The sequence below is a fragment of the Anomalospiza imberbis genome, chromosome 5, assembly GCF_031753505.1.
Source record: "Anomalospiza imberbis isolate Cuckoo-Finch-1a 21T00152 chromosome 5, ASM3175350v1, whole genome shotgun sequence".
Taxonomy (NCBI): domain Eukaryota; kingdom Metazoa; phylum Chordata; class Aves; order Passeriformes; family Viduidae; genus Anomalospiza; species Anomalospiza imberbis.
The window spans coordinates 3,592,325-3,616,976 of record NC_089685.1 but is presented as its reverse complement, the minus strand read 5'-3'; the positions used below and the strand labels follow the sequence as shown (position 1 = coordinate 3,616,976).

The window sequence follows — 24,652 nt, the reverse complement described above, 5'->3', positions numbered from 1 at the left end:
TCAGGGCACAGCTCTTGTCCAGCCCTTCACTCGAGACCCAGCTATTTGATTTCAAGAGCTAGACTAGGTTTGAATAAATGCCTAGCCCTGCCTAATTTGCACCCTAGATTTAGATCTAGGCAGGAAAAGTCCCAATACATCACTTTTCTACTCAAGAAAGTGATGCAACATGCACAGCTTGGGGAGCATTTGGTTGTCCTAAGTAGATGTTAACACTTGCGGAATTCATAGAATGGTTTGAAAAACACCTTCTCCAAGCCCCCTTCAACTCATACTTCCAGGCATGGAGCATCCACAATCTCTTTTATGATAATTTTTATTTAGGAGGCACAGGAACACATGGGTGAGGCAGCACAGAGCGGCACATGGTGACCCTTAGGGCCTGAGAGCATGATTTCTGACAAAGGAAGAACCAGATCAGATCTGTATTTCAACAAGGTGTTTTATTGGTCCAGCAACTGCAAAATATACAAATTTCTGAAAGGCAGACCCTGTTTTTAAGCTGGCACAGCTTTATTTCAGGCAGTTATTCCAGACATATATACAGAACAGTTAATATACCACAAATCAAAAAAAAAAAAAGTAATCCCAAGTAACTACACCCTTCTCTCCAAGCTTTGCAGTATACATTAAATAAATAAAAAGTGCTTTGCTATTAAAAAAAAAAAAAAAAAAAAAACTTAAAAAATAAATTCAAGTATCACAAAGGAAAACAAACCAGAGAGAAAAAAAAAAGGTAGGGGAAGAAATCATTGGTGTGATTTGACATGTCCTCTCTCCCAGTCTGCCTTGGCTGTGGCATCAACTGCCCAGGCCTTGGCTCTGTTAACCAAAAAGATGGACAGCAAGTTTTTTGGGGCAGTTGTGATGGCACAGGGTTGACACCATCCCACCAACCCCTCTAGCACAAGAGGAACTCAAGAGAGCTGTTTTCCCAGTGCTGGAAAAAACACCACGTTCGGATTTCAGGGTTTTGTAGACCTACTGAGACATCTATTAAAAGGATGAAAAATTAGGGCCATTTTGGTTTTTTTCATATATATATATATATATATATTTATATATATACACACACAAATACACACCAAAACATCCGTGCAATTACATGTGTACAGGATTGATCTCGGGGCAGCCAGACGTCATGTTTGTGTATTTGCTGGCTTATCTTTTTGCAGCAGCACGAGGAGAGAGATAAAAACTCCCCACAGAAGGAGGAAGTTGAAAAGAGCCAAGTGAGTGGCCTCCCCAAAACATTCATTTATGTGAAAGGCAGAGAAACCGAAAGCGCAGCTGCCACCCAGGGCACAAAGGGAGAAGTCTGCTTTTAATGAGGCAATTAAAACAGAAATAAAGCAGGGGGGGGAGTGTTCTTTGTTTTATCTGTACAGGAATATGATACACATATGCACAAGCTCGCACAGGCAGGGCACTGCCAGGACTGTCACCCCCGTGGCACACGGGCTGAGCGTGGCCCCGGAGCCCTCCCGCCGTCGGTGCCGCTCCGAGCGCGAGGCCGAAGCGCGAGGCACTGTGGTTCACCTTTTCCCAAAGGAAAAACAGACCAAACCCACCCCCAGAACATGCACACACTCACAGAAAGATCATCTCTGCACCAAACCTCTCCGATTCCATCTCTGGGGATGGTGTTCCCTACACAGGACACTGGGGAATGGCATGGGAAGGATGAATCCAAAGGGTTGCCCACCTCCAGTTCCCCAGCCTAGTGCTGCAGGAGGGGTGGCTGCCTTCACCTCCTGCCTTCAGCAAAAAAAAACAAATGTCCATGGGATGGGCATGGAGAAGATGTTGCATATAGGTGGGAGAAAAAAAAAAAAACCCAACCCAAAACCCTAAAAAAAATTCCAAAATACACCGATTTTTACACAAAGCAATAGTGGTTAATTGCCATTTTTAACTGCTGTCTCCCAGCCCAGGACAGGCTGCCAACAAGGGATCTTATGGATCAAACCACTGGGAGTTGGCTGATGGAGTCAGTCAGGTCCTCACCCTGTTCCCCCCCACCTCAAACATTGTAACTACTATTATTTTGTAGTCCCAGCTTTCCAGCATGCAAAATACAATTAAAAACAAACAGAAAAAGTGCCTGTATTCAGGCTTCCCCTGTTAAGGGGAACAACTAGGAAAAAAAATAAAGTAGTTATGCTTCTGCCACAAATAAAGTGCAAAAATCAAGCAGTTTCTAAGTATACACATATACACACACACAATGTGTGCATGTATATATAAAATTTTTAAAATACAGACAAAACTGTCCCTTCTTGTGGCTCTTTGCAGTCGGACAGGGACTCCTGCAACCCAGCCAGAGCTCCGGCCACCTCCATGAGACCTGTGTGTCTACAAAATGCATCTAAGCCTAGGGATTCAAACCCTTCCCAATACCTCCACTTCCATCTGAAAAAGAAGAAAGGGGAGATGAAATACCAGCACAGCACTTCAAACAGTGCTCAGCCTCCCCAAAATTCAACCCATGCCTGAACTCAGACCATCCCTGGGTGCTCCCCAAGATGAAAGCATCACCCAAGCCCCTGCTGGCATGGTTCCTCGTGCACTGCTTGCATCTTTCAACCAGTTTTAGCAGCAGATCTACATTCTCTGCAAACCCCTTTAAGATATGTTGATTTAAAAAAAAATAAGGTGAAAGGATGGGTTGTTTTTTTTTATTAAACCCAGCAGTGAAGGAGTTCACAGAGCTGCTTTCCTGGTGCTCACAGATCTGCATGAGCCAGGCTGGCATGTGTGACCAGCTGTAGTGTGGGTGAGGGACTGCAGCACAGCATGTTAGGGGCTTATTAAAAAGTAATTAATAACATCAATTAAAAAAAAAAAAAAAAAAAAAAAAAAAAAAAAAAAAAAGCAAAACCCCTGTACCCACCCCCTTCCCCCTATTTCTCTACTAACCCCGCACCATCCACATATATACACACCCCACCCAGAGACGGATGGGTACCAATCATCTACACCGAAGATCAAAACCACTGAGAGAGAAGAAAATGAAACTCCTGTGCACTACAGAAGCACTTTACAGCTCGCTACGACCTAACAGGATGCCGGAGAGGAGAGCAAACGCTGCAGCCTGAAGGGCTGGCGGTGACCCCGGGAGGGAGCTGGGCTCATCCTCCGCTCTCCTGCATCCCTCCCCGCTCAGCAGCGCGGGATTTTGCAGGTGAACGGGCAGCGTGAGTGGAGCCAGCCGAGGGTCGGCCTCGCCGCGGCCGGAGGGGACCGGTTTGGAAGCAAGCTTCGGGAATGGCGATGGGATGAGAAGCTGGCAGCGCCGGCGGCCTCACAACGGTGCCCACGGAGTCACGACGGCTTCTGGGAGTTGTTCATGTTCTGGAACGAGAGGGAAAGGAGAGGTGCTGGGGTCAGGCTCCGGCCCAGCAGCACCTTGTAGGAACACGTGAACAAGGGGACAAAGCCACGCACGGGTCACTACAAAGCACAGGACACTGCCCACCCGAGGAGAGGCAGGTGACTGACTCACTACTCACCCTCTCCTCAAGCGCTGCCTGGCTTTAATTACAGAGTTCGAATTTAGATATCCCTAAAATCTGAGCTGAACCCAAGGTAACCCTCCCACCCCACCCTGTCTGCACTTCTGAAGCTGCTCTTTGGTCAATACTGGGTGATAGGAGATCACATTCTTCATTCAAGCAGCCCAATTAAACATCTCTCTCTTGCTCCCCTTGAGGGTGGGCAGTGTCCCCCCTGCCTGCCAAGGACGAGGTCACTGCTTGTCCACCCTTGGCAATGCCAAGAACAGGCAGCTCCCGCTGGCCATGCCAAGGACCACCCACCACCAGTGGTAGAGCAGCAGCACAACTCTCCTGGTGACACTCCATGAGGTCTCATGGGCCCAAGAGCCGCTCCGGACACAGCCCTGGTACAGAGTGATGACAACAGGCACCCACCAGCACGTGGTGAGCACCACAAAACCAGAGACAACCAGCTACACACAAGCAGGACCAGCCCCCAGGAGAGATCTGCTCCACAAAAAGCCCAGGGGACCACAAGGACATTTCCCAACTCACAGAACTACATGAAACAAGGTAGGGGGAAAAAAGGACTAGGAAACAGCTAGGAAAGATTCTCCTTTTTTGTTGTTGTTTTCTTTGTTTAGTTGGTTTTTGGCAGTTGTTTTTCTTTTTTTGTTGTTGGGTTTTTTTTTTTGGGTTTTTTTAATGCTTTTACTACCTAAGCTGCCTCTTACAAGCACCAGGAATCCCAGCCAGGCTACAAGGCAGAGCAGGCTGAGCTGTTCTCTCTGTTGTCTAAGGAAACAGAAGGAGGGTTAGGAAAAGCCACATGCACCACAGCCATTTACCTTGGAAATATTAGCAAAGAGAAAACTTTGAGAAAGTGACAAACGGGTCTTCTTTTTAAGCATGAAAAGTGAAGGGAAGAAGAAGGGAGGGGGAATCAGGTGACTGTTCAAAAGTGCACTTTGGATCACAAAGCAAGCAAAAGAAATCATCACGCCAGGTAGTCCCACAACCCTCAGTCGGCTCAATCCCACAGCCAGGAGGACTCTGAGGTACTCAGCCACATCCCCAGCCTCTCCAGGTGTCCCCTGGTCCTCCTGGATGGGGGCCAAGACCCCAACAGTGAGGGCTGATGCCATGAAGCTCCCACTACCAACCCAGGCCCACGATGCAAGCAGTGACAGAGGCACCTTCCACCTCGCCAGCCCCATACAGGTGGGGACAGTGAGGGACAAACCAATGTAGAAGACAGCGGTCACTCAGAGCTAACAGCAGTGTGAATGTCACCAAGCCTTGGGTTTGGCATGTCCTCACGGGTCCCACAAAGGCAGCTTTTAAGTCCCACACTAGGAGGGGGAGACAGGCTCCCAGCAGCTGGAGACTTTAAACTTGCTGCTGCCAGCCTACACCTGGTGTGGGTAACCATCACTGCCTGCTCCAGCAGAATCTGACACATCCATCTCCCAAACTCAACAGAGTGTGCTTCCAGTGTCCCAGCCAGCACCAAGGCATGCAGTGCCTTTTGTTACAATACAGATGTGAAAACTGTGGAGGGGAGGATGGACAAAAACCAAAATTCTTTCAGAGCAACCCAAGAGGATCAGCTTTCATCACGGGCTTTAGTGGGCATGAGCAGCAAGGGCAGGATCACAGGCATGCAGGCCATGCTGAGCAACTCAACCTCTACAGTCGTGCAGGAGCACGGTGATCTCACCCAACAACAGTCCTAACTTCCCTTTTCTCAAGAGTGTTTACTCTAAAAGGGGAATATAAGATTCAAAAGCTGCTACAGGCAAGCAGGGCTGAGCTCTGGCCTGGCATGTTAGAGCAGATCCCTCCATCCTCAGCCCACAGAACAACCCAAGCCAGGGATGCTCACAGGTTGATTTGAACTGGCCCTCAGGGGGCAAAAAGACCCCCTGGACACTCCCCAGTATCAGCTCAGCCCCAAAGTCTTCCCAGTCTTTGAGAAGACATCTGAGCACGTAACTGCTGCTCTCAATGTAGCATTAATCAAGTCCAAAGGCTTCAAATTGATCCAAGAGCTGTCCCATTCCTGTTACTCTGGGATATAACAGCCCTAAGCCAAACTGCCAGAGCCTTGATTATTCATAATTAGTGCATCAAATGCTCAAGATGTTTTGCTTTCTTAATAGAGCTAGAGAAGGACAATTTCCATTCACTCTGCCCACAACATCTAGGCTGAGGGTTTCCGAAACCCAAGTTTGCAGAACTGCAGATAGCTAGCCCCAGGATCATCTAGCTCCAGAAAACACACTCCTGAGAAGCTTCTGATCTTCTCAGATACCTCTCTGCTACCATCACTCACAACTCAGAGCCCTCGGGAAGGACAGAGAACCCAGGACTCTCACCTGGAGTACAACATTCTATCACAGAGGAGACAACTCCAGGAAAACCCACTAGCATCACCCACAGGCATCAGAGTGAAAGTCATAATTTGCTTAATTTCACAACAAAACTGGGACATTCCATCCAGCTAGGATACAAACCAGCACCCACAGTCTCCTCTTTACCCTTCCTAAAACAAATCCCACCCCCCAAACCAGCAAAACATTAACTCCAAGAAATCCACACCACGTTCGGATTTTGCAACAACAAAAGAACCCAGCAGGATGGCAAGAGACATGGAAAAAAAGGGTTGGAAGGGGGAATAAGACGCAAGAAGGTACTTACAGGCATGCCTTCCCTAGTAAAGGCTGCAGAGAGACAGAGAGAACAGAGAGAGGTGTCAGTAACTCCATGCCACACCGGACAGAGGACAGCGGACAGCAGCGAGGGGCACCGGGCAGCCAGAGCTGGCAAAAGGGTTCTTGTGAGGCTCAACCAGCCCAAGCAGAGCCCTGGGAGCCGAGACAGACCCAGCTGTCCTGGGAGGCCCGTGCAAAGCAGCAACCAAGCAGAGCAGTGGTGGAGCATGGAGCCATTCCTAACCTGCCCGGGATCTGGGCAAGGAGGGGGACATCACACCAACACAGACAACAGGGAGAGGGGCTGGGCAAGACAGCGAGATCCAACAGGCAGCTGGTGGAAGGGCAGCATGGCAAAGGCTCCTATAGACTATATAGGACTCCTTAGTGAGCTTAGGAGAGGGGTTTGTGCCTGGGAAAGTGAGCAGAAAGCAAGGCCTCCCTTCCCATGTCCCTTCATGGGTGGGTGAAAGAGGAGAGGACACATGAGCACCATGGCAGCTACCCACAGGGTTTCACCCAGGTTCACCACACCAAGAACCTTCTACTCAATTTTGTTCCATTTTGCCTAGAGCTCCAGGATGAAGGAGACCCTTCCAGCCAAAGATGAGTCTTGGCAGCAGCTCCTCCTTCAGAGAAGCACAAGAGCATTTGATTTACTGCCATGCCCAGGTCTACAAGAGAGCCAAGCACACCCAGAGGGAAGGGAAGGCATGAGCCCTTTGTTCCTGCTCACTCCAGGGAGGAGACCCCTCAGAAGGTTGATGCTGGATGGTGAAGGCACTAAATTAATGCAGCCTAGAGCCTGGTGGAAGTCGATGACGCTCTCAAAACCCAAAAGAGGATCAACAGTGATCCAAGGCAGGGAGGGACAGCAGCCATGGGAGGAAGATTCATCTCAGACAGCAGAACAGGTTACGACAAGTGCAAGCAGCTCCTCAGCTTCAGGAGTGACAGGAGGACAACAAACAATAAAACAACGAGAACAACAACAAAACAAAATAAAAAAAAAGGAAAGGAAAAAAAAAAAAACAACCAAAAAAAGAGTTCAACTAACTTGTCCCGGCATCTGCGTGGGCACTTCCTGAGGAACACAGCCTGGCAGGGCAGAAGAAACAGCCACATGCTCCTCAAAGCTGTTGATGCGAGGTTTTTTGGTGGGCTCTGGGCTTGCTAGAGGGGTAACGCTATTACGTCTCATGAGCGGGTTAGGTCCCTTCTTTGCTTCCTAAATTAAAGTGAGACAAAGAAAATAAAAGTAAATATAAAAAAATAAAGCAAAATAAAGAAAAAGGAAGAAGGCGACAGTTATAAAGGAAAAAAAAAAGAAGCAAGTTGCTTTGGTTTTCTTTTTCTTGTCCTAAAGTGGCCTCTGCTTTTCCCCACAGTCACTGTCCATGAGCAAAGGATGCACTGAAAGTCTCTGGGCACAAAAAGAAACCCCTGATGCAAAATGCTTAAGAGCACAGAAGGGGAGGGGAGAAAAAAAAAATAGTCTCTGCACTCAGATATGAGACAAATTTTCTCCTCATCTGAGTCTCAGCTGCCCAAAAAAAAAGTAACTACAGGTAGCTAAACACACCCAGCAGCAATCAAGCCGTGACTCTGCAGGACACAGAGGTACCATCGGTCTCCTCCTCGAAGCTGGTCCCTCCACCCCAGAGAGAGGAGTGGAAGCAAGAAGAGGGAAGATGAGCCAGCCCAGGCTGATCAGGAAGATTTGGGAAATGAGAGCAGAGCAGCCAGCGAGGGTCGGCACCACGCCAAGCTCCAACTCAAGCAAAGGGGACGGAGGCAAAGCTGAGCAGGGGCACCCAAGCACTTGGCACATGCCTCACCCTGTCCTACCCAAGGCCTTGCTGCCATCCCCAGAAAGGGTGGCAAAGCAAGGCATCAGTGGCCCCATGCAGGGGGAAGGACTGGCTTCCCCCACAGCTACAGGGAGGGACAGGCAGCTCAGGTGCTGCCACCTGACAGGGGAAGCAAAGGAAAGGAGATGTGGTCCAAATGGGGATAGCTCTGACTGTTCAGCATCACTTTGGGCTCCACCACTAAGCACAAGTTGGAAATGTCCCAGCATCTTGGGACATGGGTGCTGCCAGGGTCCCTGTGGCCCACTCTGGGTGGCTGCCCAGCCTTGACACCAAGTTTGGCATCCTCCTGCTCTGGCCTCTGAGCTCCAGTGGAGCACTCAGCAGATAGACCCAACCCTACAGGAATGCCTCCACAGGAGGGGTCTCCTCCACAGAGCATCCCCAGCCCAGCACTGCCACCTCCCACCCTGCAGAATGACAGAGAGCCACGGGCATACCAGAAAGAGACCCTCAGAGGCATATGGAGGGCAAGCATCGAGCCTGGGCTCTGCCAGCCAACTGGGAGACCTGGGAGAAGTCACCTTCTCCATCCACAGCTCCACTTCCTGCTCAGGCGAGTGGATGACCATGCAGGTGAAAGTCAGAGACCAGGGAGGAGTTTTCCCTGGGCAAACACACTGGGAAGCAGGAACATGCAACAGTCCTTTTCCCTTGGAAAACCCTCAACTGGCCACGACTTTGGAGAGCAAGAACACATCTGATGCTCCCAGTCTTCCAGCAACACTTCCAAGCACCCAGCTGAGCAATCTCCCCATGCCCACCACCCCAGGCACGATTTGGCAGTTCCCACTGCCAGATGACCACAGGGGACAGGAGGGGGAGACCAAAGGACAGCTCCAGGGAAAAGCAACACTCACCTCTGGCCGATCTCTGTGGGTGTTGACTGCTTCAATGTTCAGTGAGATGGATTCCACCCGGCAGCCTGCAGAAAGGAGCCCACAGAGACACATCAGCAAGCCCAGCAGCAACAGGATGTTACCAAGCACCCCACCACAGATCCCTGCTTTTCTCCCAGACAGCTTGCATTCAGGAGGAGGTACAAGTCAATCCCCCTGGCATGTTTAGGAAGGTCCCACTCACCATAGGCTACCGGGGTCAGCTTCAACACTGTGTGCAGGGGACATTTCAGGTAGGGCATTTCATCTGTGGAGACAGCAAAGCAGGAGGGTTATCCCACCTCCTCTCCAGAGGCAGGCTCAGACACCTTCATCCCACACCAAAGAGATGCACTCTCCACGATGTGAACAGTCTCCCCAGAGTTGTAACATCATCCCTCCTCCAGCAGGGACAATCCTCTTCCCAGAGACAGGGAGCTCACCTGCACTCTTGTCCAGGAAGTAGGCCAGGAGACAGCGCATGACGGCCTGGTGGCAGATGACAAGGACGTTCTCTTGCCTCTCCAGCTCCATGATGACTGGCTCCAGGCGCTGCACCAAGTCTTGGTAGGACTGGGAAAGAAGGGAAAGGAGATGAAGCATGGAATCAATGCAACGAGCATCCCAAAGAACCAGTATTGTCTTGGTACACCTCCTGATTTCATCCCTCTCAGTAAGCCAACAAACTGCTAAAAACAAATAAATCCTCATCCCCAGGCTACTCTGGAACTCCTAGAGAAGGAACCATTCACATCTCAGTGAATCACAGCTCAGGCCTGGAGAATTAATGTAAGCAACAAGGGCTCTGACGACAGAGCCTCTCCATCATCTTGATATTTGATTTGCTACAGGATTTCACAGTTCTGAGAAGTCTGGAGCAACCTGAGAAACCCCAAGGTTTTGAAGGGCCTCATAAAAACAATGTCAGGCAACCAGAAGGAGCCCCAGACACCCAGAGTTGGTGTCTGAACTCCCCACATATTCTTCTGTTAGATACAGGGTCATGAGGACCTCCCCAAAGATTTTTCTGAAATGTCTATGGGCATGACTTTTAATTTGGGGATAATTTGCTCAATTCACAGCCTAAAGTATCATCCAGAACTGATGCAAATTCCCAGCTCATTGTGTCACACCCTGAAAGTAGACTGCCAGGAACAGATATATTACCATCAACCCCTAGGGAATCATAACGAGAACAAGGTGAAATTACTTTTTTTTGGAAATTAAAGGAAATAAAATTAGGGCAGCACAAAACTGTGAGCAGATATAATGATGGAGGTTGGACTAAACACCTCCAGAGGCTTTTCCCTACTAAATTGCTATAAAGTCAGTGGGACTGCTTTTTAAGTGACATATTTCTTATTGAGATCTTCAAGATTTCACAAGAGCTCAAGGTAGAGGTAAAACATGAGCCCTGCTCTCTTTTAATTCTAGTTTCTTGGGGCTCCCACTGCTCCTCTGCTCAAGAGTAGAGGACAGAATGAGGAAAAAAAGGCCACATTTACAGTAAAAGTGCTGTGTCTCTGCAGACCTACCTCCCCAGAAGGATAACGGTAGTAGTATTTATCCTGATCACGCAGAGCAAACTCCTCTGGATGTTGCTCCCTGATTTCTTCATAGGTCATTTCTTCACACACACCCTGCCAGGGCAGGACAAGCACGAGGTTACTGGACATGCTCAAGTCAAACAGCATCAGCACAGCCACCAGACAAAACCTCACTTTCTCTTGTTAAGCAACAACCAGCCCCATCCAGCTGTTGTGGCTGCACAGATACTCACAGCATCGATTTCATTGAGTGCCTTCCACTGCTCATAGGGCAGCTGGAGAGCTTCTGCTGTTTGGATTGTCCTCTTTAGCTGGCTCGTCCAGATTTTGAGGTCCTTCAGGTTCTGCTCTTCCACAAATTTGTTCAGTGCCACTGCAAACTGTGGGACATAGAAAAAAGAGGTTGATACCTGGTCCACAGCATCCCAATGGGCCTTCTTCCCTACTTCCCAGTTAGTGTTGCCTTTCACAGGCAGAAAGATCAGCTCAGGGAAAGCGCAGCCACACATTCATTGATCCCCAAGAGCTACAGATGGACCCTCAGCAGCCCAGCTGACATCAAACATGCATTTAACCCAAGGCACAGCATCTACTACAGCCACATCACTCCTGGAAGCCAGAGGGGAACATTTTCCTCCTCCCTCACCTTCTTGCCCCTGTTGGAGAGGCCAGAGTCCCCTCCAATCCTCCCCTTGAGGTTGAACTCGCTCTCCCCGTGCCGACAGAGGTAAATGGTGCGGGGCTGGACGTGGATGTTCATCAGGTAGTAAACAATCCTGCTCTGGATGTGATCCTGAACCTTGTTGACCAGGAACCGCCGGCCAACGTCGATGACTTTAATGAGAGAAAGTTCCCTGGGGACAGAGAGATGTCATTCTCCAAACCAGCCCTGTGAGTTATCTCTGTCCATGTAATCACACAGCTCAAAGGATTTCCTGCAGGCTATTTTCAGCAGGGAGCCAACAGGTAGTGGGGATTCATGGAGAGCTGAATAGCAGCAGTGTAATCGCCACCCCTCCTCTTGCAGCAGTAAAGAGGATTAAACAGGACTAACAGGGAACATGCTCCTCCCCAGGACAGGGATCAGCAGGACTGGGACAATCCACACAGGGCACACAGAGGTGTTTGTGAGCAGTGGAGAGGCTGGGAGGTGCCTGCAGAGTCAGGCAGGACAGCAAAGCTCTTCCAAGGCACACAGCCACCAGGCAGAAGCCACAGGGCTTGCTCAATCCTGGGGTTTGAGCCAAGCAGTCCCTTCTTTTAACTATGACAATGGAAAAAAGCACCTCAACCACTCAAACTCAAGTGCTTTCCCAAAGCCTTTGTATTTAGACCTGCAGAACAAGGTTGAAAACAGCTCATCTGAGCCCAGAAGAGCTTGGGAAGGCATCAGTGCCCTTTTCCCTGCCACAGGGCCTGGGGAAAGCAGCATTTTCCTATAAAAGGCCTGAATTCAAGGTGAGGCCTGGCCATAAATCATTCTAGCACAGTCAGGCATTTGAAGATAAAGTGAAATACAGCTCCACTCTTCACTGCTCTTTTCCTGGGAGAGGGCAGGTGCTCAAGGCAGCTCAGAAGTCAAGGTCTTTTACCTGTCATAGTCATCAGGGTCGAGGGGCTGGTAGCTGGCTTGGTAACAATTGATCCTCTTCATGAAATCCTCCATGGCATCGGTGGAATTACAGTCCCGGTAATCTGGGCTGGACAGCTTGACTTCCTGCAACAGAAAAAAAAAAAAAACATGCCACAAGGAGAGGTTAGGAAGCTTCCCAAGCCAGACAATGCTAATCTGGAATTTCAACGTCCTGCCAAGATCCAGTGATTAGCTGAAACTCAGTGATGACTACTTTATAGTCATCAGTCATCGCAGAGCAGAAAAGCAGCAAATTAGACCCAAAACCAAGCATCAGGTGGGAGAATTTGGTATCAACCATTGCCTGATTAGTACAGACAGTCCACTCCCATTCTCCCAAGAGGTGGTCTAGCACTCGCCACCCAACAGCAGGAAAACTGAGCTTCCTAATGGCTAAAAAAAAACCCCATCAGGTTCAAATTCAAGCTGAGAAAGGGAAGTGCATGAACGTAGGCAAGAAGCTTATCCCAGCTCAGCAGCAGGACAGTAGGATGGCAACCCTCAACCCCTTTCTGTGCATTATTTGCTACAAGCTGTTGGGCTGAAAGACACTAGAAACAGGCAGTGTGAATACCCACAACCCTCACAGACTAAGTCCTGCCTGAACTAATCTAACAGGCTGTTTTTCCTGAAGATTTGGGGTTGAAAGCAGCATTACACATTGGTAACTTCACAAGCAGTCCTGAAACCAACAGGATAACACAATGGATCAACACATGTGGCAACATCCCAGGCCTGGGGTGTATTTTCCACACTGGTCCCAGCACTAAGAGCACCATTTATCTGCAGTTCCCTGTGGAGCAAAATCCCATGCTCAGCTAGGAGCTGATTTTCTCACCCTTCAAGCATTAGTTTCCAAATAAAGGGATTAAAATCCTCAAAAAAATCCAGCTTGGGGGAAAAAACAGCAAACTGCGAATTTTGTTGTTGAAAAGGCTGTATGCAACCTCCCAAAATGTTGGTCACTGGGATAACAGCTCCCAGCAGGAGCAAAAGACACTCTTCAGCCTGTGGCTGGCAGCATAGTTTGCCTCCAGTGAAGCCATACTGGCTGTCACCAACCACCTTTTTATCTTCCATGTGCCTCAGCAGAGTTTCCAGGATGATGTGCTCCATTATCTTCCCAAACCCTGATGTGAGACTGCACCTGTAGTCCCCCAGTTCTGTCAGGGTTTTGTTTTTCCTAACCCAATTCCTGGCTGCTCAGATAATCTCTGTATTCCTCCCAGGCTGCCTGTCCTTGCTTCCATCCTCTCTCTGTAGGCTTCCTTTTAGTGTTGGAGTTTGTCCAGGAGCTCCTTGTTCATCCTGGCATTTTTGATGGCTGCTCCTTTGCTGGGAATGCTGAACTTGGAGAAGATGATCCTTGACCATGAACCAGTTTTCTTGGGCCTATCTTCCCTCCTGGGCTTTTTATCCCATGGTACTCCAGGCCAACATAAGCTCTCCTGACATCTCACTTAACAGCTACTGCAGCACAGGCTGCCCTGGAGCTCCTCACCAGCCCCTCCTTATTGGTGACAACAAGGTTCAGCAGAGAGCAAACAAGGAGAGGTGCTGTCCCTTGGAGAAGGAAGTCACCAACACATTCCTGGAACCTCCTAGATTGCCACTGCCATGCTGTGCTGTCCCTCCAGCAGATACCAGGGTATTTGAAGCCCACTATGAAGACCAGAGCTTGTGAAGGTGGTGCCACTCCTACCTCTCTATGGAGGGAAAGCAAAAACAGGACACTTCCACCCATTCCACACTTACCATAACGTTGGTGGCAACTACGTTGGGATCATTGCAGACCGATTCGATGAAGAACACCTGTGAAGCAAAGCAAAGCCCAGCTGAAAGCCACCGCAAGGCTTGTAACATTCAGCCAGCTCCCTGCTCAACCCAACCTCCTCCCTGCTTGACCAGAGAGCTCTCCCTCTGCCCCGGTCCCATCCTCTCCTTCCCCAAGGCTCAGTACGGGGAATGAAGGAAAAGTTTCATATTTTTAATCAAACCCAGCTGTGAAACCTCCCTCACACAGGAGCAGCATGAGGATAACACATGAGTGAAAGAAGATAGACCAACTCTGCACTACAGTGGACTTCACAATGCAGGCATCAGCCCCATGGCACCAACCTTGAAGCCATTCTCTTTGGCAAAGTTTAGGATCATCCCTCTCCTCTCCCGCGTGGTATTGGTGGCATCAAAAACCTTTGAAAGCAAAAGATCTCCATTAGCACCTCAAGAGCCTGGTTTCCCAGAGAGCCCCTCCTCAGAGAAGGGACTGCAGAGGACCTTTGGGGTTGCCAAACCCCAGAGCACATCTGGGAGCTCACCGCAATCTGCCCGGCCTCCTCCGTCAGGTACAGCTTCACATCCCTCAGGGCAGCCATGGCACATTGCCTGCAAAAGAGGGGACAAACGTGTGGCCCTGATGTTCTCTGGGTGTGGTGGCCACCCTGAAGTTACCAATCCTGTACAGATTCAGTTTTGAGCTCTCAGAAGCCACTCTCACCTCCTGACTTTCATGGCTTCCTCGTTGTCAGGACGGAAGAAGTCATAGGAGCTGTAATGCTTCACGGCCTCGCGGCGATACTCCCCAACGTTGAAAACTAGATGGGGAAAAAAAAAAATCAAAATGAGGGGCATGACTCAGTTGTGCAGCTTCTGCAGTTAAAGCAAGCTGGGGCCAAAAAATTACATCCTATGGCCATCCCTTGGTCTTCAGAGTGAAGGAGAACCTGGGCTGCATGAGGATGTGAAAACACAGATATTTGGCCTGTGGTATCTTGGAAACATCCCCCACTACCTCCCATCTCCCAAAGCACTGATCTAGAAGAATTCCTGAGGACCAGACCTCCTGCTTTCCCCTGGCAGCCAGTGCAAGCCTTACCTTTTGTGGGGACACCGATCCAGTTGAGGTAGCGAGTCAGCTTCTTGGAGATGTAGGTCTTGCCACGGGCTGGGAGGCCAACCATGACTATCACAGTGGGGGAATTGGCAAGCTGAGGCCCACAGGCTGCAAGGAAAAAGAACAGGAGCTGTTAATTCTCCAGCTCATCCTGAGTCGACCCTACAAGGCACTTGTTTTTATCTGGACTCCTTCCAAGTCCTTCAGCAGCTGGAGGAAACATGAAAGCCACAGCAAGAACATCCTGATGGCTGCAAAGTAGGCAAGGAGCCAGGAGCTGGCCCAGGCTCCCTGGAGAGCCTCTGTGCCTCAGTTTCCTCATTTGCAACCAAAATAAAAAAATAACTTAAAAAATAAAATTCAAAATCAAGGCAAGCACAACTTCACATTCCAGTGGCTTGGCAATTCCATGAAAAGCTCAAGGATAGCCAAGGACTTTTGACTCTTCCCTGCAGCAGTGTCTGTGCTGAAATAGCAGGTCTGGTCCAAGCTCTTCACCCACAGAAAGCATCTCCCAAAATCTTTGACTGGATTTCTAGCTGACACACAACCAGCTAAGTGGATTTTCTCAAGACAAACAAGGCAAGAGAACCACAGAACTAGCAGCATTTAAAAGTAGATATCCAAGTGATTTATCCTTTTTTTTCCTCATAAACCCAGCTGGGTTACTGATTTTTTTTGTTTTGTTTTGTCATGAAGAGGGTCCATGTCAAACAGCTGGAATGAAAATCCAGAGGCAGCATTCGCAGGACAGATGGGACCCTGCAGGGGATTTCTCACCCACCCTTCCATCCACCCGGTGAGCACAGAGACCTCATAGGAAAGGAATGCAGGGAGTGAGTGGCTGGTGGCAGAGCCATAAAACCCTGCTTAATTATGGCCTGGGTGGAGAGCTCTGCCTGCCTGTCACAGCTGCCTGAAGGTGGGACCAGGGGATGCACACAGGGCTGGGGTAGGTTTTTGTCAGCGTGGATCTGGAAAGGACAAACAAACTGAGAGGTATCCACAGAACATGCAAAGCACATGGGATTACCTTCCCCTTCTAAGAAAATAAATAAATCCAGCAGCTGGAGAAACCAAATTAAAGCCACAAGGAAGATTCATGGCAGTGGTACCCAGATGGCAGAGAAGAGCCACCCATCATCTTCCTAAGTTTCTTACCGAAGCAAACTCAGCAGGCAAGAGATTAAAAACTACCTGTAATATAGGAATATAGGTGCCTTTTTTTTTTTTTTTTTTTTTTTTTTTTTTTTTGTTTGTTTGTTTGTTTGTTTCATTCCCCTGGCTGGAGCTGCCCTCACACTCACTTCCTTTGTGCAACCTGCCCCCCACCCAGCTGCATTTCAAAACCCCAAGGCAGCTCCCAAAGATTTTGGCAGCAAGTGCCGATTTTCTGTGCTGGGGCAGCTGCACAACATACCAAGAAAACACTTTCCACCCCCCCAACAATCTCACATCCTTATCCAAGTTATGGGTGCAAGTCTGTTTTACACAAAACCCACACACTTCTATTAGATAAAGGGAGGAGGAAGGAATAATACCTGAAATAAGGAAGCTCTTCCTTTCCCTACCTGCTAGTGGACAAAGGATCTCAAAGAGTAGAGCCAAGAGGATTTAGGGCCATTAAATAACACTCCAAGAGTAAAGGGACAATGCTGGGTACTGTTCATGTCCCTGTAGCTCCAGACAGCTGTGACAGCCCCAGGGCTGGCACTGTGTGGGCACACACGTGTCACCTCCAAAGGCTGCTGCAAGAGTTAAACATCCCTAATTCAGGAATCTCCCCCAAGTTTTACTGCCCTTGCACAGTGGAACAGCACCTGGGAAGCACCTCCCAAAACACCATGGCATCGGTGAGCAACATTTCATCAGGAATCTGAGCCCAAAGCAAAAGTCCCTGGGAAACTTTGCATGAGGGATGAAACAGAACCCAGTGTTTTGCTCCCAGTCTTTCACAAAGGCCTCATTCATCATTTCTTTTTACCACTGCTGGGAAGCTATCAGGGATTTCAATACATATTCATTACTCCTTATCGACAGGTAAGTCAAGGCCAGGGATGATTTTCAGAGGGTATTTAAAAGGAGCATATCACTTTTGCTATTTGCCAGAAAGTCAGCTTCGCCAGTGGGTAAAAGAGAAGGGAAAGAAAAAAAACCAAAACACAACAACCAAAAAAACACCCAGCCCAAAAGGGAAGGAAATTTGCTTCTATAAAAAGTCGGATAAAACAGCCACCTCCCCGCTTCAGGCATTTTTACTGTCTCCTCCTAAGTACTCCCCAAAACCTCGCACAAGGCCAGACTGCACGTTCTGTTAGTCCTATTGCCCTTTCCCCAGCTCCTTCCCGCTGCAATTCCAACACCTCCAGGGATGCCCGATCCTGCACTCCACTCCCCACCGCACGCACGCGTGGAACCGCCGGGAGCGCGACCCCTGCGAGCCGCGGATGAAGGCGGACACCCCGGCCGTGTGTTCCACACCCACCGGGCCGGAAAAGGCAGCGATGGGATGGATGGAGAGAGGCAGTGGCAGCCCTTTCCCTCCCGGAGCATCCCCCTCCCCTCGCCCGGCTCTGCCCAGCCAGCGCCCTCGACGGCTCGACTTTCCCAGCCCCTACGTGAGAGACGTGCGGCGTGACAGCAATTTAATGGATCGCCGTCAAAAGGGCAGCCGAAGGCATGCCTGCAGCCTCCCCTGGACCAGCCATCACACCATCGGACTCGTTATTTCACACCCGGGGAGCGTCCTCCCAGAGGATGCTCCCAGGGCTGCGCCCGCTCCCTCCAGGCATCACGCTGGAAGCGGTCTCCGTTATTCCTCCCTTCCCACCCAGCTTTGCACAGCCCTCGCTCTTTGTTGCTGCTGAGGAATTAATAGCACCTCGCGTTTTAAAATACCTCGAGTTTAAAAAGAGTAAGCTAAAAAAAAAAAAAAAAAAAAAAAAAAGCCTAAAAAGCCTCTTCTCACGATGCACAGCGTGGCTCGCTCCCACCCCAGGAAAATATAATCACAAGCCACATTATGTTATTAATAAGCCCCTCGGTGCCTTAATATATCAAATATGTTGGTTTTTTCCGCTGCCAAAAGGGAGCTCTCTCTGAGAAACCAGGCGAACGAAGTGGCAAAAAACCATTGCATGCACAAGGGATTTCTTTCAGAGGTGCCAGCCCTTGAGAAAAATCCAGCCACAGAGACACACGTGCAAAGCATTAAGCCGGGAGACGTTTTACCCCACTCTAAGCAAAGCCCCTTGGCTACCCACATGCCTCTTGCTGAAATCCATTTCCTCGGCAGCTCCAGCTGCAGGGCTGCCCTTGCCAGGCACAGGCTGCGCATCCCAACATCTGCTCCAGGGTGCCTGACCCACAACCACGGGCAACAGCATCTGGCAAGTTCACAGGATAGCTACTTCTTTAAAAACTATTATTATTATTTAGAAGGAGAAACTTTCCAGCCAAGGTAAATAAACATCGGAAGCGACTTTAAACGCCTGATGAAGGAAAGCATCGGAAACACTGATTCACCCAAGCCGCTTTCCATCGCTCGCCAGGCTGCGAGTGCCACCCCCTCCATCCCGACTCCGCACATTCCTGCGGCGCTCGTTTAGAGCTAGGAATCGCACAGCTGGCAGGTTGTCCGTGTAGCTGGTGGGTGACTTAAAGGAGCTGCTTCCTGAGCTTTCGGATTGGCTCACGATTTAAGATTTGGTTTGTAGTAACACCGGAAGGACCCAAACATTTTTATATTCCGATGTTCAGAGATAATGGGAAACCACTGCAGAAGTTGCAGCACTAATTTCTGCCTTCCCCTCCACCTGCCTCCTCTTCCCCACAGGGTTAAATGGTAAAGTGCAAACGGCTGGTGCTTGGCTGGGGCCTTTCCCCCCTAAATACATTGCCCTAGTCCTTCAAAAAAAAAAAAAAAAAATTAACACACGAATTGGACAGGATTTGGAGCAACCTGGTCTGGTGGAAGGTGTCCTGTCACGTGGCAGCAGGGTTGTGGAACAAGATTATCTTTACGGTCCCTTCCAACCCAAACCATTCATGATCCTGCCATCAATAAATCCCCGGGCGAGCCGCACGACACGGTGAAAATCCCAGCTGAGCTGGCACCCGGGGTGCGAGGTGAACGACCTGCTCCCTTCCCTTTTCATCCCAGGGCTGGCAGCGGGGAGTGGAAACGGGGCCACGCGTGCCGCGGCACCTCCCCGCATCCTGCGCTGCGCGGGGCCATGTGACAGCCGGCTGCACCTTCCTGCCGGGACTGAGTCACGGGATGGCAGCGGCTGGCATGCGGGCACCGCCAGGATGCTGGGCACGGCGAGCAGGAGGGATGCTGCAGGGATGCTGCAAAGAGCCCCGCGCCGCGCTGCGCGGAGAAAGGGGAGAGCTTCCCACCCACGCCATGCCTCCATCCCGATCCCCGTCCCTCCGGGATGCTGCCGTGCCCGTACTCACAGCGGCGGGGCAGCGCCGGGCGGTTGTCATTGGGAAGCCAAATCTTCTGGATGCGGCTTTGCGTCAGCTCCATGGGCATTTTTAAAACAAAGGTCTTTTTGCGCTCCGCGTCCACCTTGATGCGTTTGCGGGAGGGAGGAGGAGAAAAAAAAAAAGGGGAGGGGGAAGGAGGTGAGGGAAATATATGATAAAAAAATACTAAGGGTTTTTGTTGCAGTCGGTGGTTTGGGCGAGCGGCTGCGGCGCTTTCGGATGCTGCTCCGAGCCTCGTGAAGGTTTTACGGCAGGAGGGGGAGGAGGAGGAAGAGGAGGGCCGGGTCTGCAGGGCACAAAGCCGGGCAGGAATGGCCCCAGCGCAGCCGCTGCGCGCTGAGAGGGAGCGAGGGCGAGCCCCGCTGGGAAAGCGGGGTGAAAAAAAATATAGATTAAAAAAAAAAAAAAAACAACCTATCTTCCCTTTTAAATTGAGAGTGGAAAAAAAAAAAGAAAAAAATAAAACAAACAAGAGAAGAAAGGCAGGAGAATCTCCACGCGAGGCAGCCGGGGAAGGAGCGGTGCTACAGCGCTGGCGGCGGCTGCGGCCGGCTCCGCTCACGATGTGCCGGCTGCTGCCGGGCCGCCTATTTCTATCCCGACAGGCCGGGACCGCCTCCGGGGCGGAGCGGGCCGGGGCCGGGGCCGGGGCCGGGCGGGCGCTGCGGCGCCGCGGAGGAGGAGGAGGAGGAGGGGAAGAAGAAGGAGGAGGAGGAGGAGGAGGAGGAGGGAGGTGGTGATGAAGCGGGGGATGCCGGCGCGGCCCCTGCTGCCCCCTGCCGGCCGCCCCCCGCACTGCAGCGCGGACAAAGGACGCGCTTTGTTCCGCGGGGGGAGCGCGGCAGCGAGCCCACCCCCACAGCGGGAACCTGGGGGGCGCAGGGCACGCCCACGCTGAGATATCTGTGGTTGAATAAATGGTCCGCTGCAGTCCTCGCGTCTTTTCAGTCAACGAGGGAAAATGATGGAAAATGATGGAAACTGAATTAATAAAAAAAAAAAAAAAAGGAAAATGAAAACTCGACAGTAAACAACATTTTAAAAAATACTTTAAAAATAAAAACGGAGTAAAAGATGTAAAGAGAAAAAAAAAAGAATTAAAAATTAATTAAGAAAATAAAAAAAAGGAATAGAGGCAAGAATAAGAATGGGAAAAGACATGCACTAAAAAAAAAATTGAGAATTAAGTTAAATAAAATGAAAAATAAAATTAGAAAAATTAACTAGAGACAAATAAAATAAAAACTATTTTTAATAATAAAAACAGAGGGGGAGAAAAAAGAGAAAGGAACACTAAGTACAACAGCGGCGGGATGGGGGTCTCCGCCAGCGCGCCCCTTGCGCCCCTCACTCCGCGGCCAGCGGGTTGGGGCCGGGGCGTCCCGCGGGGGGCCGGGGGATGCCGGGGGGACCCGAGGGCCCGGGGGATGCCGGGGGGACCCGAGGGCCCGGGGGATGCCGGCCCGGCGCTCCTGCACGTCGCTCACGTCGCACATGCGGTGCCGAGCCGCCTCCCCCGGAGGGGATGCCCGGGATGCGGCGGCTCCGCCTCCGCCCGCGGCCACCGCGGCTGCTCCGCCCCGCTCCGCGCCCGGCCGGGCCGGGAGGCGGCGGGGCCGCCCCGCGTCCCTCCGCGAACAGCGGCTCGGGGGCGGCTGGAGCGGCCGCAGCGCTGGGGATGCTCCGCGGGGAGCCTCTGCTCTCAAACGGGCGCATAACGCTAATTTGTAATTAATATTTTAAAAATTTAATATTATTTTAATTTAACAATCCCGTCTCATTGTTTATTATTTAATGTTTTCATAGAATGATTTTATTTTTATATTATTTTATCATTTTACTATTAATTTATTTGTTCTTTATTATGTCATGTTCATATACAATAAATACGAAAATTATTATTATTATTACTATTACTATTATTATTATATTTGCATTCTTTTATTAGTTTATTAGACTTCTTAATCCACTTGCCAGGTCCCTGCAAGTTATGTTTCCACTCTAAATTAGGCTACAAACTGCACCCCAGCAATGCTGGCACCCCCACACAGCCTCTGTTTGCAGCACAGAAGGGTTGGGACCACCCTGAAAATTCCTGTGACGACGCCCAAACCCCAAACACGCAGGTGCTCAAAGCCCCTTGTCCCCCAACCCCGATGGGGATGATCCCACCTGGCGTGGAGGGGTTTCTTTGGAAGGATTCTGGGTGGGAATTTGCCATAGCAGGGAAATGTGGGAATGTGTCACGGGTGGGAAGAGCTGTAGAGGTGGGAGCATCTGCTTTGATGGTGTTTAATACAGCAAATTTTGCTTCAAAATTTAAAGCCTGATAAGGAGCATCTCAGATATCTAAAATGTTCAATTTTTTTTTTTTTTTTTTAAACTTAGGGCATTTTCCTCCTCTGGAAGCAAAGGCTTGTATTTTTATAACGCATTTAGAAGGAAGATATTTCTGGCTAATTCCTTACATGGAGCCAAGATGAAGTAAAAAGTGCACAATCTTTCCCTCTCCTACACAGGGAAAAAATATTCACAGGCAAAAAGAAAAAAAAAATAAAAAGAAATTTAAAAAAAGCTACTATGAGTGAGCTGGAAAAGAACCAGAGATTTGGGATGTGGGAAGGAAGATGGGAGAGAGCTGTGAGTGCTCCAGTTGGCAAGGATGGGATGGGAGTCAGGCACAGCAGCCCTCCCTGGACCACTCTGCACAGAATCCCCAAATCCTTTTCACATGTAGGGCAACAGAAATCCGGTTCCCAGCTAGAGCATGAGTCAGAAGGAGGATAAAAATTCACGTGATTTTACAGGACAAGGAATTCGGGCATCATCCCCCTTCCTCCAGCAGCTCTCTCCCCTCTCCGTGGCTCTTTTCCACCTCACAAATCACCACCCCCATGACATGAGAAGGAACCCGAAAGCAAAACCCTGCCTGAATTAAAATCACAGTCGCTTCAAATTAGATCCACCTAGTAACTCTTGGCTTAGAAACTCCTAAATAACTGGAGCGGAAAGCTCCAACTCCTAAATAAGTGGCCTGGATTTCAAAGGCACCAGCACCCAGCTGCTCCGAGGGAGGTCAGCTGGAAGAAGCACTACTATTTTTAAGGCACTTGCACCCCGGGGAGAGGGCAGGGAGCAGGACAGCACTAGGTGCACACTCAGAGGATTATTTTCCCCCCTCCCAAATCGTGCTATGCAAAAACCCCAGCTTCCTAAAAATAGCACCTGGACTGGTAAATAAAATATTGCTCGCAGCTGCTGTGATAAGAGCCCAAAGGGGTGCTTAGCTCAGCGATTTTTCAGGAAATCAAGTCACTGATGCAGCCTGAATGCTGTCAGGAAGATGTGTCAGCTCCTGGAGAGCCACCACAGGCACAGTGTGACATGGGACAGCCAGTGATGCTGAGCCACAGAGGGTGGAAGGAGGAATCAACCAGCCAGTGCAGGCTGGAGGTGCTGCCATACATACCCCAGTCAGGACCTGGCAGAAATTTAATAAATGAGAAGGGACAGGGGTATAAATGTAATGCCGGCGTTTGAAATACAAAAATCCTGGTGGTAGATGGGAAAAAAATTCACCTTGAGCGTCCATGGGATGAATACAGCAGGTCCAGAGAGGTGGGAGAGGGAAGTACAAAAAGGGAAAGTCTGGCAGAGAAGGGGAAAACCCCCATTTGTGTGAGAATGGGATACCCAGCTCTTACGGGGTTCACAGTCTCCAAACTTCTCCGAAAGACCAAAAGTAAAACCTGTCAATTCCCTCTTTTGTTCCACTGCAGCTGCAACACCTAACTCACCTAGCAACCCATCCTGAACAGTGGCATTAGGCTCTGGATGCATCCCAAAATAACAGCTCCAGACTTCATTCTCCATCCCCTTTGGAAGAACCTACTGGTGACCAGCCAGCCTTCCCTGACATCCTCCCTGTGGCATCAAAATGCCAGCACCAACAGCAACTGCTCTGGAGAGCCCCAACTCTGACTAAGCCATGATTCACCCTCCTCTTTTAATGTCTTTTTTATTTATTTATTTATTTATTTATTTGATTCCCTCTAAAGGAAACTTGGAAGGGAAGGACCAGTCACGTTCGTGCCTACGTTCGGTGCAACACGCATCCTCTGCTTCGGACGTGGCGCGGGGGTGCAGGGGGGGAGATGCCTGGTGGGATCCGAGTCACACATCCAGGAATTCTTTGCATGGTTAGAATTTGGAGAGGGTGGCTGGGAGCTGTGTGTACATCACTGTGTAGGTGCAGCCACACATTGTGCTCCATTCATGTCAAGGCAGCTTCATCTGCAGCGGTTTCCAGTAGGGCCTAGGTTTATCAGCCTGGAATGTGGGCACAGCGTTCAGAATCACAGCAGGGTTTGGGTTTAAAGGGATTTTCAAGATCATCCAGTCTCATCCCCCTGCCATGGGCAGGGACACCTTCCACTACCCCAGGTTGCTCCAAGCCCCATCCAGCCTGGCCTTGGACACTTCCAGGGATCCAGGGGCAGCTACAGCTTCTCTGGGCAACCTGTGCCAGGGCCTCACCACACCCACACGAAAGAATTTCTCCCTAACATCCCATCTAAATCTACTCTCATCCAGTTTAAAGCCGTTCCAAAGTGCTCTGTAGCCCGGCAGGGTGGTTGCAAAAATCAGGCAGCAGCTGCCCAGACTCTTACTAGTGCTTTGATTACATTTTCTTGCAACTGAAAAAATGTATTCCTCTGGGCAGACCAAGGGGCATTTATATGTTTTTTGGGAAAAAAAAAAAAAAAAAAAAAAAAAAAAAAAAAAAAAAAAACCTACAGCAAAAGCAACAGAAAAAAAAATTCTAAATTTGTGGGATACTGAACAAGCCAAGGAAACTGTAATATTTTTCGGGGAATTAGATGCTTTCAGAAAGGTGAGGAAGGAAACCAGGTGGTTGATACCTCCCATTGTCAGCTGGATGCTGAGCAGTTTTCACTGCTGATGGCGCTTTCTTTGGAAGGACTTGAAAAAAAGCTGCTACGGGTCAGGCTCGTGGCGGGGAGGGTGATAAGCGTCTGATTTTTATCAGGCTGATAAAAATGTTTGGATTTGGAGAGGCAGCTGGAGTTCACGGTCCTTTGCGCCTGCAGTTTTCAATTGCCTC

General features: G+C 49.8%; 1 protein-coding gene across 12 annotated transcripts in view; it reads right to left on the bottom strand.

Annotated features, from left to right (window-relative positions):
* Positions 1-1,046: 1,046 nt before the first annotated feature.
* PFKFB3 (6-phosphofructo-2-kinase/fructose-2,6-biphosphatase 3) overlaps positions 1,047-24,652 on the bottom strand; it is a 39,496-nt gene continuing 15,890 nt past the window's right edge. The window contains exons 1-18 of one of the 12 annotated variants that reach the window (XM_068189413.1): positions 19,998-20,079; positions 19,495-19,609; positions 15,016-15,141; positions 14,638-14,734; positions 14,459-14,525; positions 14,259-14,333; positions 13,896-13,952; positions 12,100-12,224; positions 11,154-11,361; positions 10,741-10,887; positions 10,496-10,600; positions 9,404-9,533; positions 9,166-9,228; positions 8,943-9,007; positions 7,269-7,439; positions 6,198-6,220; positions 4,346-4,396; positions 1,047-3,354 (exon numbers count right to left, since the gene is read on the bottom strand). In XM_068189413.1, coding sequence (XP_068045514.1) covers positions 3,348-3,354; positions 4,346-4,396; positions 6,198-6,220; positions 7,269-7,439; positions 8,943-9,007; positions 9,166-9,228; positions 9,404-9,533; positions 10,496-10,600; positions 10,741-10,887; positions 11,154-11,361; positions 12,100-12,224; positions 13,896-13,952; positions 14,259-14,333; positions 14,459-14,525; positions 14,638-14,734; positions 15,016-15,141; positions 19,495-19,573 — 1,596 coding nt within the window. In that variant the 5' untranslated portion in view covers positions 19,574-19,609; positions 19,998-20,079 and the 3' untranslated portion in view covers positions 1,047-3,347. Of the gene's footprint in view, positions 3,355-4,345; positions 4,397-6,197; positions 6,221-7,268; positions 7,440-8,942; positions 9,008-9,165; positions 9,229-9,403; positions 9,534-10,495; positions 10,601-10,740; positions 10,888-11,153; positions 11,362-12,099; positions 12,225-13,895; positions 13,953-14,258; positions 14,334-14,458; positions 14,526-14,637; positions 14,735-15,015; positions 15,142-19,494; positions 19,949-19,997; positions 20,080-24,652 lie in introns of those variants that run through there. The other 11 variants (XM_068189415.1, XM_068189419.1, XM_068189422.1 and 8 more) reach the window with 11 other exon arrangements.